This window comes from Hetaerina americana, unplaced genomic scaffold, assembly GCF_022747635.1.
Source record: "Hetaerina americana unplaced genomic scaffold, ioHetAmer1.1.p SCAF_1, whole genome shotgun sequence".
Classification (NCBI taxonomy): Eukaryota; Metazoa; Arthropoda; class Insecta; order Odonata; family Calopterygidae; genus Hetaerina; species Hetaerina americana.
The window spans coordinates 74,495,390-74,511,269 of NW_027286069.1; the positions used below are offsets into that span (position 1 = coordinate 74,495,390).

At 33.8% G+C, this 15,880-nt stretch overlaps 1 protein-coding gene across 2 annotated transcripts in view; it reads right to left on the minus strand.

Annotated features, from left to right (window-relative positions):
- Window positions 1-328: 328 nt before the first annotated feature.
- Vav (Vav guanine nucleotide exchange factor) overlaps window positions 329-15,880 on the minus strand; it is a 36,039-nt gene continuing 20,487 nt past the window's right edge. For both annotated transcript variants that reach the window (XM_071591568.1, XM_071591561.1), the window contains exons 9-17: window positions 15,191-15,306; window positions 12,944-12,992; window positions 12,115-12,317; window positions 10,458-10,575; window positions 7,860-8,084; window positions 4,735-4,949; window positions 2,734-2,883; window positions 2,364-2,532; window positions 329-1,564 (exon numbers count right to left, since the gene is read on the minus strand). In XM_071591568.1, coding sequence (XP_071447669.1) covers window positions 1,475-1,564; window positions 2,364-2,532; window positions 2,734-2,883; window positions 4,735-4,949; window positions 7,860-8,084; window positions 10,458-10,575; window positions 12,115-12,317; window positions 12,944-12,992; window positions 15,191-15,306 — 1,335 coding nt within the window. In that variant the 3' untranslated portion in view covers window positions 329-1,474. The remainder of the gene's footprint in view (window positions 1,565-2,363; window positions 2,533-2,733; window positions 2,884-4,734; window positions 4,950-7,859; window positions 8,085-10,457; window positions 10,576-12,114; window positions 12,318-12,943; window positions 12,993-15,190; window positions 15,307-15,880) is intronic.

The following is a 15,880-nucleotide window of genomic DNA, read 5'->3' on the forward strand; positions in this document are numbered from 1 at the left end:
TCTTAGTAATAACTCAGTTAAATAACATATTGATTTTGAAGAGAGAACTGATCATTGGACGAATTCCAACTTTTCTTTGAACACAAAAAACATGTTTTACAATGGGAAATCATAGTTTTCCTAGCCAAATATTTTACTCTACTTGGACACACACATAAATTCCACACTTTTTTAATTTACTCAGAAGGAAATAGTATGGCATATAAAGGAAACATAAGAATTTATAGTGAATTTCCATACAGCTAAAAGACTTCAGTCAAATCAAAAAAGTGAGAACCAAGGGAGTGACAGAAAGGTTCAAGGGGAAAATTAAAGAAAGCACATGGTATATAATAAAATAATATTTATAACAAACATTATACCAAAGTTTTAGACAGTATATAGATTTCTGATTGGCACATAGAAATGCATTACAGCACATGGAATGCACATGAATAATTTTTAACATGTCCAACATGGTTATTTGTAAAGCAACAATTACAATATTTCAACATGGACTTAGAGAACTCGAACAGCGAATTTCTGAAATAGGGGCAATCGTCCCTCAATTACAAAAATACACTTTTATGGTTGACTCCTCTACATTTGGAGACCAATATACATATAACAATACAAATGACTAAACCATACATTCACAAGAATGATGATAGACATTAGAATATATTCTTAAATGCATCTATAAAATCCCAGAATTTCTTCGGGGCTTTAAATTATGTACATAAATAAATTCTGTAATAAAGATTTGCAATTGTTTTGGCAATGGAAATATGTACTACACGTCACATCACATAGTATTGCCAACTTAAAGATGAGCACATGATACATAAAGTATATTTGAGCAGTGAACCTGAATGAAGACCTGCTGTGCATTATTGAGCATGCTTTATAGAAATATTTCATTAAAAAAAACAAAACGTTTCAAAGTAAGGATTATGTATGCACCAAAATATTCACTGGCATAAATAACAATTTCCAATATGCACACCATAAATTGGAATTTGAGGGTACAGGTGTATCAAAGCATGTTTGAGCCACCACATACATTATTTTTGTGCAATGGCTAAATACATTTAAAATTTACATAAAAGCTAATGTGCACACTCAACTGGCTTTTGTCAATAGTCCAACTTTTAAAATGACAGGTAAATATTTGAGACATGCAGAGAGAAGCCTAACACTAAAAACAATGCTAATGAGGCTTGGACTAATAGTGACCTTATGCTGCTGGGAAGCAACCCATTCCTCACCAATACTTAAAGACTCCTCATCACGTCTAGTGATTCTTGCTCATCAAAAATTGTGAGTTTTAATCACAATAGTCTAAAGACTGGTGATTCTTCATACTCATCATGTTTTATGAAGCAAGGATACAACTAAACTTGCACAATAGACTACGTTTTCCAGTCTGCTCTTGCATTTGGTAATATTTCCAATGGTGCAATAAAATGTGAATGGTAATACCATTATGAGCAGATCATGGAATGTCATCATTGAGTCCATAAGGAAATACTAAACGTGTTGAGTCCACACTCTCTCGAACATATTCCTTTGGGAAGAAGCCAATCTGTAATGCAAATCACATCAGCTTTAGATCATAATATATTTGGAAGTAATGAGTTTCATTTTATATATATATGTATATGTTAGCGGAAGACATACAATATTCCTTATTTATTAAATGCTTCCTGGTATCATGCTATATTTTGATTTTCAGGTAGTGGAACTTTGCTGGAAACCTGAAATTGTGATTGGGCATTCATGTGTCCCTTGCAGACAATTCCCAATTTTAGCAGAATACATCAATGACATGAATCCAATATATTCTAACACAATGTGAATACCAGTTGTTGATTAAATAATTAATGAATATGTGTTTGTATGATGGAGTACCTATATTTATGTTTTAAGAAGTTTCAAATATTGAAATTTTTGGTTTGATTTGAAATTTTTGTTTTTTGTGAATTAGCTTACAGAATTACTGGAAATTGCAAACAAAGATAAAGAACAGGAAATTATATTAAAACCTTTTCCAGAAGGACCAAGTGGTCCTTCTAGAGGTGATGGATGACGACGTCTTTTCCTTGAGCAATTCTGAACTTGGAAGTGTATGAAATAATGTATTCCTTGGAAAAATAAATTGGATAATTTTACCAAGAAATTGAGCCAATATCATCTATCTATTGTAATAATATTTTTCAGGGTATTTAAGGGTGGGCATTATTATTTTCAAAATATATATGACCATTATTAACAATATCGCTGGTAGAAAATCTGCCTCAGCTTAGAAGGATTTCAAGTTCAAGATTAGTTGATGAAAAATAAAAAAATAGGAAATTTGAGAGTAAAAATGCCTTCAAACATACCTGATCATCAATTCTCCCTTTCCACCAGCCCTTATGGTCACCTTCTTTCCCCAAAACCACTAGATGTCTACCCCTCAGCAGTTTCAGCTGATTGCTATCTGTTGGTTCATAATCAAACTGCACCACAGCCTCAGTTCTTCCATAAGGCCATTGAAGTTTTACATCCAACCTAAATGAGGGAAAAAAATACAAACATAATTGAATAATGTATGAAATCACTGGGCACACAAGAAATTTCATTCCCAATATGATTTGTTCATACAAACAATGACAAACATTAAAAGGGGGGAATGTAAAAACAGACAAAATTTAAGTGAAAACCTTTCAATCATCTATATATTCATCAATTATAATTAACAGTTGAACTTACCCCACAAAATTTTCACCAAGACTTGTCTGCTCATAGCAATCAACAAGATCCACAATTGATGGGAAAAACCTAGATTCAGACAGGCAATAATGTCGTACACCATTGTTTTCCTTCTCATACACCTTCATGTGTTTCACTTTTGAGTCAGTCCTGAAAAATCAAGTTGGTGGTAATGTTAATCAATTATTATTAAGTTTGGTATGCACCAATGTAGGGGCAACATACAGTGAACTGCGAATGGGTGTCATATAGAAAAATAATGGGTTCAAATCTCTTGTGCCTCTCCTCAAAGAATAAATGCAAAAGAAATGGGACAGTACTGTTCTACAACCTCCCAACTGACAATACACCCACTGAATAATGTAAGTTTAAAGGGGATGACAGCTTCAATGTTTTCAGAAAGAAAGGACTGACTGTTGATATTGCAGTAAAACAATTTTAAAACATTTCAACAATGATCAGTTAGAATCTGAAAAATACAAGAAAAATGAACTATGTAATGAATACGAATGAAAATTTAAAATATTGAGTTCCGTTTCGAAATCAGTTTTAATAAACATGCTCTATTCCAAAAGACCACATTGGCAGAAGCCCCTTCTGTTGAAACATTATAGTTCATATACGAAGCAGCCTTGAAAGTCCTTATCCAAATATTTGTCCAGCCCTGCAATTTTCTGTACCATTTCTTTTACCCCTGCATCTTGCAAAAGAGCATTTAGTAAACTAAAAATAATGATGTTTATTGGTTCCTAAAAGAGAGGTTGGAACATGAATGGATCACATCACATTGATTTCAAATATTCCAGACAAACACGATACATTGCAATGAGTTTGAACACAAATGTACACTCACGAATATAAAAAACATTAAATAGGAGCAGTAACAGTAATTATAAGAATAAAATTATTTATGTACAGAGAGAGACATGAATACATCTACAGTATAGCATTAATGTTTGCAGAGAAACTGATAAAGTTGGGAGTTAAATTTTGAGCCATAAATATAAATACAACAGGACAAAATCATCCATGCCATAAGATATTCTAAAACATGTTAGTTTTTGCATTAATATATGAATTCTCAACCAATTCCATAATGTCATGCATGACCACCGGCCAATAATTCACAATATTCCTACTGATGCTAACACTGAGATCGACCACTACAAATTTTCAATATTATTAAAATGTAGTTAGTCATGCTATAAAATCAAGGAAGGATAAATTTCTGATAAATTATTATTAGTAGTTTTCTGATAGCTATCCTTGTGCGATTTATTTAATGTAACAACAGTCATGGCCATATCATTAAAAAAAAATTGGAATTATTTGATAAGTAACATTAAAATTAGTATTATTAATGAGAACTAGATAATGTGAGTAATGTTTTTGAGATTATGATGGGTCATATCGAGATTCCAATGCCTATATTAATATATTATGTTCCACTAGAGTGCCTTATAGTTCAAAAATGTCTGATGGTATGACACTTTCACAAGTGGTATTCATTAATTCCTCTTTATGAATGTTAAAAATAAGAACAAAAAAAGTCACAAGTTTTTCTTTGTTAAGGAATTTTAATATTTTAAATATAAGAGGTCTCATAACAGAAAATAATGTTTCCTTACATTTCCTGTGATTTGGGCTTCCACATACTTGTAAAATCACAATATCTTATTCAGACCAATGGAGCAAAGCAACATTTCTAGAGCCCAAAGAGCAAACAAAATTTTTCTACCTGATTGACACACCTGACTCAACACTCTCAATACATGATGACATATTTAAGGAATTCACTACCCACGACATTAGTGATATAGCATGAACCACTAAAAATATTTTAATGGAAAATTTAAATGACTGAAGAGAGAAAATATTGAGACTGATACAAATTTTATCTAAAGAGTTCCTCCTAATTTATACTTCAAAATGCATACGAGTACACAAATGATTGGTAGCACTAACAGCTATTAATATATAAAAAATGAAAAATAAACTAACTTTAAGCTAAGAGCATATGCTGATTCAGATGGGTTGGTAGGACCACGTGGGCGGATTCGAACCAAGTAAGTTCCATCTTTTTCTCTTTCCAGCAGTGCAGTCGCCCTTTCCCTGCCCATCTCACCAACAAACCACAAGTGAAGTGTAGGACGAGGAGGGTTCAGATTGATTTGGCAGTGAAGAGGCATGTGGTCATCAGTAGACGAGACTTCTTGCTATGGGGCAGAACATATTTCTCATATGATATAATACTGTGATATAATATTGATTGGATTGATCTCTTACCACTAGTAGTATTGAATAAATGAAAAACTCCAATAGCCGTAAACAGTTTACCTTTCAAAACAAATTACAAATGATATTAGTTGGCTAACACCACAAGTCAAAGAATAGGTTTGTATTCACCTTCCTCATCCCTTTTCTTATCTACCCTTTACCCCATTCTTTGACTTGTGGCGTTAGCCAACTAATATCATTTGTACTTTGTTTTGAAAGGTAAACTGTTTACAGCTATTGGAGTTTTTCATTTATTCAATACTGTGATCTAACTTCAAATAAACTGAACAACAAAAGCTGAAAATTTTATAAAACTCTAAACACAAGATAACTAGTTATTATTTAATTGCCATGAGAAAATAACATTTTTTCTGGCACACCAGGGCAAATTATGAAAGAGACACTTAGGTACAGCATGTCCTTGATCAGAAAAAAATGCACAAGTGAGAAGACATTGTGAATCTTTTTTCCTATGGATGCTATTGACTAGCATACTCTAGAAAGAATTTAAATTAACTTCACAGAAGTACATATTTAGTAAATTTCCATCTGATCAAACTATAGTAACATAAGTATTCAGTTACGCCACTTAGGAAACAATGAAAGAGGAAATTTAGTTATTTATAATTCAGTTATACACATAAAGGTATATGCAGTTATAGATAGAAATATCCATCCCAACCGCAAAAGGGAACATACTTTTTGTCGAGATTTTGATTTGGCAGAGGATTAACAACTGGCTGGTTGGGATGAGGGTCAAATGTTTCAGGGGGACCACTGGATTTAATGAATTTTATTAACTTCTATCTATAGCACTAAGAGAGCAACTGATTGTATTTTTCTGAAGGATTGTACACATTACTAATGATTTGAGATTTTCACAGCAAGTTGATTCATTTCCTGCCAACGAAATGGATCTAAGATAATGCATTTATAACTAAAGATCATCATGAAATATAATCGATGACTTGTATTTGCAGCAAGTGAAGTCTATTTAAGTGAATTTGAATTGAGAATCATGAAGTTAAGTGAAAGATGAAAAAAGGGGCCAAAAATGAAATTAATGAGAAACTAACAATGCAGGTATGTATGTCCAAATAGAATCACTTAAGTGAGTGGAATTGACTGGTCACCCATAGCAAAAACAAGGTTGTGTCTACAAAAAATTAGGTATTTAAATACAAGAGTTGTTTGCATTATGTAATACTGTTTCGTCACAATATGAAATGTACAACTGGTAAATTAATATACTATAGAAATATGATAGAGCAAAACCATCCATAATTGAGTGACCAACTCTCTAAATGGCCACTTTTTTCTGAAATGGAAGGTATTTCCTATATGATCAATGCCATTTTCTCCTCCTCCAGAAGCCAATGACCAATCTATTTTCGGACAGTGGCCTTCAGTGGCCAGTAACCAGCTTTGATGTTTAGGGAATTACTAGTCTTAGTTATGAATTGTTATCATACGTGTTTACCTTATTAAATGATGCTTTATTTTCACAAACAAAGCAATACTCTAGTTGCTGGTATCAACTGGCACTTTGTGAATGTATTTGTTGTAAATGATAACAAGACTTAGTTATCGTGTAAAAGTTTTATTTTACACATCAGGCATGTGCATATGCTTTGGTAAGAGGGTGGTTTTGTTGTGTTGTCATGGGATTGGCAGAAGAGTGTGAGTCATCATAATGAATAAATAAATACCTGCAATGCTAATCTGCCAGATACCTAATTCATGGTAACAATTTAATTGCTAAGTTCAATATGAGATAGTGATAAATGGTAACTAGAAGACAGACCGTCTTCATGCAATAGTATTAAATTTTTAAGAGTGAATTAAAATTATTAAATATTCTACCCCGGCTATTTTTCCCCGGTAGTTTTTAAGCAAATAAGCAGAGTAAAATTCAGTTGATATACAGATTCAATAAATGCATGGAATGATTAATCACAAATAATTGTGCTACTGGTATTGACTTTTAAGGTCAAAACTCCGGTGATACTCAATGATAGATATGTACTCAATTGAGTACATGGTCTGTCTTTGTACGACTGAAAATTGTGAAATTTGGAAAAAGAAAACATGCTTCTGGAAGAACCAACATCAACGGTGAAAAAGGATGGGAGCATTTCCTGCCATGCACTTCTCAGCGCATCTGCATAGCTAAGTGCACCAGAAGAATTCCTACAGGTGTGCAGTTCCTTCATAGACATAGGGAACAATCAGCCCAGAGCTGAACAAAAGAAATGACAAACTACATGGTATGTATACTTTTTACTGTGGTAACAATGAAACTTTCATGATAGTCAAATGACAGGGAGAATAGAAACTGAGATTGTAAGACAAAGGTGGAAGAAGGAATAAGGTAAAGCCAAGTTCTGAGTGTGTGTTCAGAATATGTTTGAGCAGCCCTATTTTAAGTTATAGATTGGGAGTGCCATAAATAATTTAGGCAGCCACACTACCAGATGCCTCCGTAGCTTAGCTGGCAGAAGCAATCAGCCAGACATTGAGGGTTCCAGGTTCAAATCCTGGTCAAGGCAAACGATTTTTACTCTTCAATAATTATTGCACTGTAAAGTGCATTAGTGGATGGTTCCATTCAAAGTTACTGTAGCGGAATCTCCTACAGTTTCTTTGAATTATAATAAAGACCAAATTAATATTTTCTAACTTCCGTGTTCACAAAAATTTCATTTCACTGACCCTTATATTTCATAAAAGTTCAATATTTGATAATGTTTAGCAATTTACTAGCTAAGAAGGATTAAATCACTACCTTTGTAAATAAGATATGGAATTAAACTTCCATAAAATTAAAGAAACTGCAAACAAATTCTTACCCAAGATGAAATATTTCCGTGATGAGCATGGGCACCTTCTTCCATAGTATATACATTTAACAGGTGGGAGTTCACATTGACTGGAATTTGATGAGAGGTAGGCAAAAATGCAGAAGACGGCAGGGGTGGGCGAGGAGGTAGCTCAGGAGGTACTTGTCCACAACGACCCGAATTTGGGATACACATTTTGTGGACGGATATCAAACATCTTTCACATCGATAGCCCTAAAATGTCAAGAATGAATAATTGCAATTAACTATAAATAGTTATCGATTAAATAACTAATAATATTATAAAATGCAGATAATAATAAAAGATTAACAATGCATGAGAATACTGAAAATTGATTTGTAATGGGAATGTTTGTAAGTTGAAGACTCAACATTTTGGGCAACCATTTACAAAAGGGGTAACAGAAAATACTACCTTGATCAAAAAGTTCCCGGAATAGCCACCGTGTGGCGCTCCCATCGTTCCGATTTGAGTTCTGTTTTTTTTGTTAAATTGGTACATCTGTTGTTGATATTCCCTTTAAATCTTAGTGTCATAACTTGACATTTGCAAAAGTTACGTAGCCAAGAGTACATCTATCTCTGTGTGTGTTGGCGATTTTTTACAATTGCAGAAATGGATTTAAATTTGCAACAACGAACTTGTATTAAATTTTGCGTAAAAAACGGATTTAGTGGCGCACGGACGTTGGAAATGTTGGAAAAGTGTTTCGGCAACGATTCTCTAAAAAAAACGGTCGTTTACCAGTGGCACGAGCGGTTCAGAAGTGGTCGTGAGTCAATCGAAGATGATGAACGCAGTGGCAGACCATCGACATCGAAAGTCGGTGAAAAAATTGATAAAGTAAAAGAAATGTTGGTCAATAACCGCAAATTAACCATCAGAGAAATAACGGAGGACTTGAACATTGCCTATGGATCCGCCCAAGACATTGTGGTCAATGATTTGGGTTTCCGTCGTGTAGCAGCAAAGTTGGTGCCAAAAGACCTCAATTTCATGCAAAAAAGAGATCGTGTTGACGTCGCAAAAGACATGATTTGCGAGGCTGAATCCGATCCCACATTCATCAAAAGGATCATTACTGGAGACGAGACGTGGGTTTATGAGTACGACACGCAATCCAGACATCAGGCAAGTGAATGGCGTTCACCAAATGAGCCGAGACCAAAAAAACCACGTCGTTTTCAGTCAAAAAAGAAGGCAATGCTGACGGTTTTCATGGATTACAACGGTGTAGTGCATCATGAATTTTTGCCAGAAGGCCAGACAGTAAACAAAGAGTATTATTTGGGCGTTATGAGACGTTTGCGTGAAGCAATTCGCCGAAAGAGACCAGAAATGTGGGCAGAAAACTCGTGGATTTTGCACCATGATAACGCACCGTCGCACAGTGCTATCATTATTCGTAATTTTTTGACGAAAAATGCAACAAATACCATCCAACAGCCACCGAATTCACCTGATTTGGCTCCCTGTGACTTCTTTCTGTTCAATCGAGTTAAAAAACCATTACGGGGAACGCGTTTTAGCAGCCGAGAGGAAGTAATGGAAAAATCGCAGGAAGCACTGATGGACATAGCGAAAACCGACCGTAACTTTTGCAAATGTCAAGTTATGACACTAAGATTTAAAGGGAATATCAACAACAGATGTACCAATTTAACAAAAAAAACAGAACTCAAATCGGAACGATGGGAGCGCCACACGGTGGTTATTCTGGGAACTTTTCGATCAAGGTAGTAGTTTGTATGAACCTCAGCTGTGTGTAAAATTGAATTGTATACAAAAGGGACATGAGTCAGGATATTGACATGCCTTGTTAGCTTAACCTGATCATACCTGTATTTCTATTTTTCCTGGCTATTTTTGTGTTGAATGTAGCTACACCACCTAATCCTTAATTAGTATTTATTTGTACACACATTATTTTTCTTTGATTTTAAGATCATAACAATATCTACCAAAAGAAGAAATCCTACAATTAAAGAAATGTAGTGAATTAGAATCAGATCTACACTTAAAGTTTGGTGTTCCTGAAGTAACTATTAATGGTTGGTTGAAATAAGTCAAATTATGTTCATTTGTCAGTAGATGAAAAAATGGGTTTTGACATAAAAAAGGCCAGATTAAGTGATGCTAGTGATTTAGATGAATGTTTCTTTATGTAGTTTGTTCAGAAGGGTAGTGAAGGTGTTCCATTATCGGGACACTTAGACACCATGTACAGTTAAATTAAATAAATGAAAAGATGCTGATACTGATATTCTTTTGCTTTTTCTGGTTGCATATCAAACTTAAAAATTAGCCATGGGATTGGACAAGTCAGTATAGTAGTAATCTCATTCCAATGACAGTGAAGTAGATGGGAATGGGATGGGAATTCATGCAAGATGAGTGTGAGTACACTGAATAGCAATTATATTACTGTTATTAAAATGCCCTGTTCTATTTTTCCTTAAGTATTTAATGAACAATCCACATGCTTACATTATTAATTCCCATACTTTTCATGCTGGTGGGTATGAATAGTGTTCAGGATTCTTTTTCTCTAAGGCAGGGCAGCCATCACTTACGGAAATTCTTACCTGAAATAATCTACCCTTGAGGAACTTGTTACAGTGGTTGCACGTTGTTGGGCGGTCAAAGGAGTGCATCTGAAATTTGTGATCTGTATCTTTACAGCCAGTTGGATTGATGTTGTCACTATAAGATATAAAAGAAATTATTTAAATAAAACAATCTATTTATATTACAAAGATATATCATGAAAAGTGATAAATCCTCATTAAATTCATAAAAAAAGCTAATATTACTGTACCATTAACTGTTGATTATCCATGTGCAAATTATCCATTTTGCAGATTATTTGTGCTACTCTCTTCCTAGTACCTTGAAATTTATATCAAATCGCAACTGCCAAGGTAATTATATGCTTTGAAACTTTGATATACTTCCTAAAACTACAAGTTTGAAATACCTCAGCTTTCTTAAAAGTTTTTAATTCCATAACATCAAAAGTTGTCAATTGTACCTGATATTTTAATGGAACATTTTTAGACTCTCTGTAACGGACCCATTAACCTTTCCCTTGCACTCATTAGCCCTGAGAATTCCATTTCTCCTTCATTTAAGGCAAGCAAATACATAGTTTTACTGGACCACAAATTTGTCATTAACTACCTACACTTCATTATTTTGATCAGTATTATATGATGAATATGAATCCATACCAACGATCCTTTTGTAAAATTTGTCCTTTGGCAGTCAACTGTTTTTTTTCCGCTCACGTGATTGATTAAGCTTTGGGAGGAAAATTCTTCCTAGAATCTCACTTGATTCTTGTAACCTATAATTCCACCCTCATACAATGGCTGAACAATGGAAAATATGTACTTTCCATTGCTAACAAAATTCAAATTAATCACATAGAATAAAAAAGAAGTTTCCATGCATCATGACCATATTTTCCACTTATTTTGGTTATCTGTGTTTCCCGATTATCAGGGCTTTCATTTGTACATCCATTAGCATGGATATTCAAGAGTTAACTGTAATTTTATTCATTTTTGTATTTTACCAGTAAATACATCAGCAACAGATTCCTTCTTCTATTTTGAAAAAAAAAACAATGAAAAAATTCCATTATATGCTTTCCAGATCGATTTATCTATTGTTTTAAGGGCTTGACAAAATGGCAACATGATTTCACTGCCAAATAAGGAACTTTATATTTAAAAAAAGTTTATTTTGAACAAAAATAGTAAAAAATCTTTTTTTTCATTCCTTGAATTCCAAAATATGAAGGTTCCATTGAATAAAGTTTTCTACATTTGTACTTAAGGTTTTAACCAAATTCATAACATTTTAGTCATTTGTTACTTCAACAGACGGTTAGTTTCAGAAACACCTGAGCGGTCTTAATTTGTGTGACTACTATAAATGTACCAATTTAAACTTGACTGTTCTGGCATTTTATTGATTGGCATGACTTCCTATGTGTAAGATAACTAAATTCTAGATAATGATTTGGTGGACTTTGCTAAAAATCTTACAGAATAAAAGTAATTATTAGGATATCCTCTGCTTTTGAAACATTTTAATATAAAAAGAGGTTGCTGTTCTTAATGGAATCCTAAAATAATCAACCAATCAATTACTTGCAACCCTAAGAAATCGTGAATGAAAGAGGAAGTTCTAACCCAAAAATTAATCATAAATGTATAAAACTTTAAAAAAACTTACAGTGCATCAGTAATGGCTTTTATCCACCTTCTCTTTAAATCTTCAGTGCGGGCATACAAAGTATATGCTGTTTTTTCAGTCTTATGATAAAGGTACCACTGATAACTCCACCGTGCATCACCTCGCAATGTACGGCGGCCGATTTCATCAGCTACCTTATATTCCCATAGGCGCAAACATTCACGGAACTTGAATTGATCACCCTTTTGAAAGAAAAAGTATGAAATATAAATAGGACTAAAATTAAATAAAAAATTCATGTCAGAAATCTCGTTTAAGACAAGAAATTGATGAAGGTCAACACCATGCATACTTCATATCAACCACAGATCTAATCTATTGCAACACCATAGATGATAATAATAATACTGTAATATGTTCATAACTAACTGGAGAATGTTGTTTAGGTCATACATTATTCCAAGAGTGGTACCAGCATTTTAAATTGAGAAAAAGTGATTGAAAATTATTACAAATTCGAACAATCTACTATGCTGCTGGACTACTATCATGTTCAGAAAGTGCATACTGTGATGATTTTTTTAAATATATCCTATGTGTGTTTCTTTTTCCCTGATTTGCACGTGTAGCAAATTTTAGAGGATATTATTTAGTGAATTACCCATATATTTAATTTGGTAAATACATCATCTATACATGGAAATGGACTTGTAACCATTCACTATCATTTTATACTTGATTCTCATCATTAGTCACAATGTTTCAATGCATTGAAATAATTACTAGGTGGGCAGTGAAGTGGGTTGTACCCAGACAGTAATATGTAAGTCACTGAAAATTCTATTTTCAAATAAGAAGAACTACTTACTTTTACAGTTTTGCACATCAGCATCATCTGGTCAAAAATGAACACATACCTGAACAAAAAAAATTAATATTGTTAGTTAAAAGCAAGATGATCATGGATTGAAATATTGTATTTATTATTATCAATATTATTCTGGTTAAGGTTGTTTTCGAATGGACACAAATGATAAATATTTTCTTGCTTCTAATAACAAACTACAACTTTACATTGAACACTACAATATGCTTCTATTCAAAAGCACAATTTTCCTTCCAGCCTTAAATGTATCCATCATGCCTCTTCTATTTCTACCCATTCCTCATTTGCCTGACATTTTCCCCTCTATCACAGTATTCAACATCCGATTTCCAATTAAAATGCATGGTATCCATCTTTCATGCCCCATTTGAATTTCTCCTGACAATATCCCCTTCTTCCCTACCATGCCTGGCACTTCTTCAGTTGTTTTCCTTTCTGTCCAATTTACCTTATTCATTATTCTCTACAGCCACATACCTATGTTTCCAAACTATAACTATCATTTGCTTCAATGCACAGCACCGTACGAAACCCTACTACATATTGAAGTTTTGATAAACCATTTCTGAACATCCTTACTGCACGTCCAAGTCAACAATTCCATCCTCATGAAAGATTCTTCGCCTGAAGCAATTCTCATGCCCTTACTACTTGGACCATTTTGGTCCAAAAAACCTTGGAGATGGGTTAACTATTACACCAGCTCTAGTTTATGCACTCCTATTTTAATATTTGATTTAGCTTTTCTCTTTCTCAAAAACTGTACAACCTTTGTTTTGCTTGCACTTATATAGTGTGTTTTAAAAGGCTGTGTTGATTTTTTTTTGGAGAGTATTTGTTGTATCCTGAGTGAAATGTGGCCAAGAAATGGAATTCCCCGCCATCGGTGCTCATTAAGTTTAGAAGTGTGGTACATGGATTTCTGGGCTATCTGTGTTTGTTTTCTGTTGTACATGTTGTGAATCATTACTTCCCTGTAACCGTTGTTGACTGCAATTTTTTTAAAAATGCAGAGTTCTTCTAGTTTGTTTTGTGGTGACATTGGAATATTGCATAGCCAATGTAACATGGAATGAAAGGCAGTGCATTTTTGTGAATGGTGATGCTTGGATGTGGAGTGTTTATTTGGTTTAAGTAACACTTTTTTCTCTCTATGGAAAGGTCAAACCTTCGATTAATTATTTTCACAGTAAAATCCAGGAAATTTAGGGCACCGTCTGTTTCCAACTCACTAGTGAATTGTATACATACATCTAAAGAATTTAACAGAGTAAAAAAATTGTCTAATTGTCTTTTGGAACCCGTCCAAACAGAAGATATCGTCAACATATCGGAACCAAGATAACACATTTTTTGTAGGGGATGGTTTAAAGCAAAAAAATTGTGTTTCCCAATTGTCCATATACATGTCCGCTGGGATGGGAGAGAGAGGGGAGCCTATGGCCAGGCTTTCTAATTGTCTATAATGTTGACCACTGAACACAAAACTACTTTGATTCACACATAATGCTAATAAATTGCACAATTCACTCGTGACAGGAAGTGGTGTTTTGGCCTTTACGAGGGCTATCTCAGCTAGTTGCAGGTCTCCCATCCTCGGGATACTTGTGAACATGTTGGTAATGTCAAAGGACACCATAATACATTTTGGCGGATATACTATATCTGACAACCTACTCGCGAGCTCGTATGAGTTCATGATGCCATATTTTGGGGAAAAATGAGCAAGTTGTCTGAGTAGGTTGTTTAACGTAGGCTGCTCATAAGTTTCTTTTTACCCTCATAAGCAAAGCTCAAGGTATTGAAAAAACACACAAGCCCTTCGAGCATGCCAAGGCATAGCCCATGGGGGTGCAGGAATGGTATGATGTACATAAACCATTATAAGGAAACTACAAGTTACACTAATAAAAACCAATAATATTCCAACATATTGCAGAGAGAGAGAGATAGATACTAAAATAATAATAATATTGCTACCAAGGCATCATTAAACACATGAATTTGTCCATATTAGACAATTCATCCGTTGAAATATGTGCTCATATCAAGTTATTATCCTATCTTCTGCTCATATCAAGTTAAAATTCTCTTCATTATCAAAATGAAAAAAATGACATACAAAATGTTACACTAATAGAATAATCAATGAAATAACAAAATATATATTTTCATATACCTGAAATCACAAGAATAACAAATATAGGCGAAAGAATTTTAATTACTTACCGCACTTTAATCTTTTGGTCATCATGGGCCTTAATCCTTAAGTCACCATCCTTTAGAAGACGTCCATAATCTTTTAGCTCTGTATTTTCAGGCATATTCCAATCAACAATACTTCTCTATGTTAAGAAAGCAAACAGTCATGCAAAAATCTCTGTATAAAAAAATATTAGTCAAATACTCCATTAAAATAAAAATAATTCATATTAAAAAACAATTAACCCATTGATATACACTACAAAACATTTCCTACATTTAATGAATACTTTCCTATTTAACTACCATGATGGATTATGCTCACTTTTTCACTAAGCATAAAGTTGAGCTGAATGTGTAGTTCAAAAAATGTCTTACATGTTCTCTAAGCTATAATGCAGAGTGAGATCAGAATGAAAAGGAAAATGTATTTTCTTGAAAAGTAGAAGGATTAATAGCAAATGTATGCCTCTTTATGGACCATTCCAACATTCCACATTATTGTAACAATTTCACCATAAAAATCACTTGCCTTGACCAGTATTCAAACCCAGAACCCTTGATGTCCAGCCAAGTGCTTTAGCCAGTTAAGCCACCATGGCATCCTCTTACACTCTGAAATTTTGGGGGCTTTAAAGTGCATTTGGTGGATGACTCTATTAAACGTCACTGTTGTAGTATCTCTTGCAGTTTCTTAGAATTTCTCTGAGGTAAAAC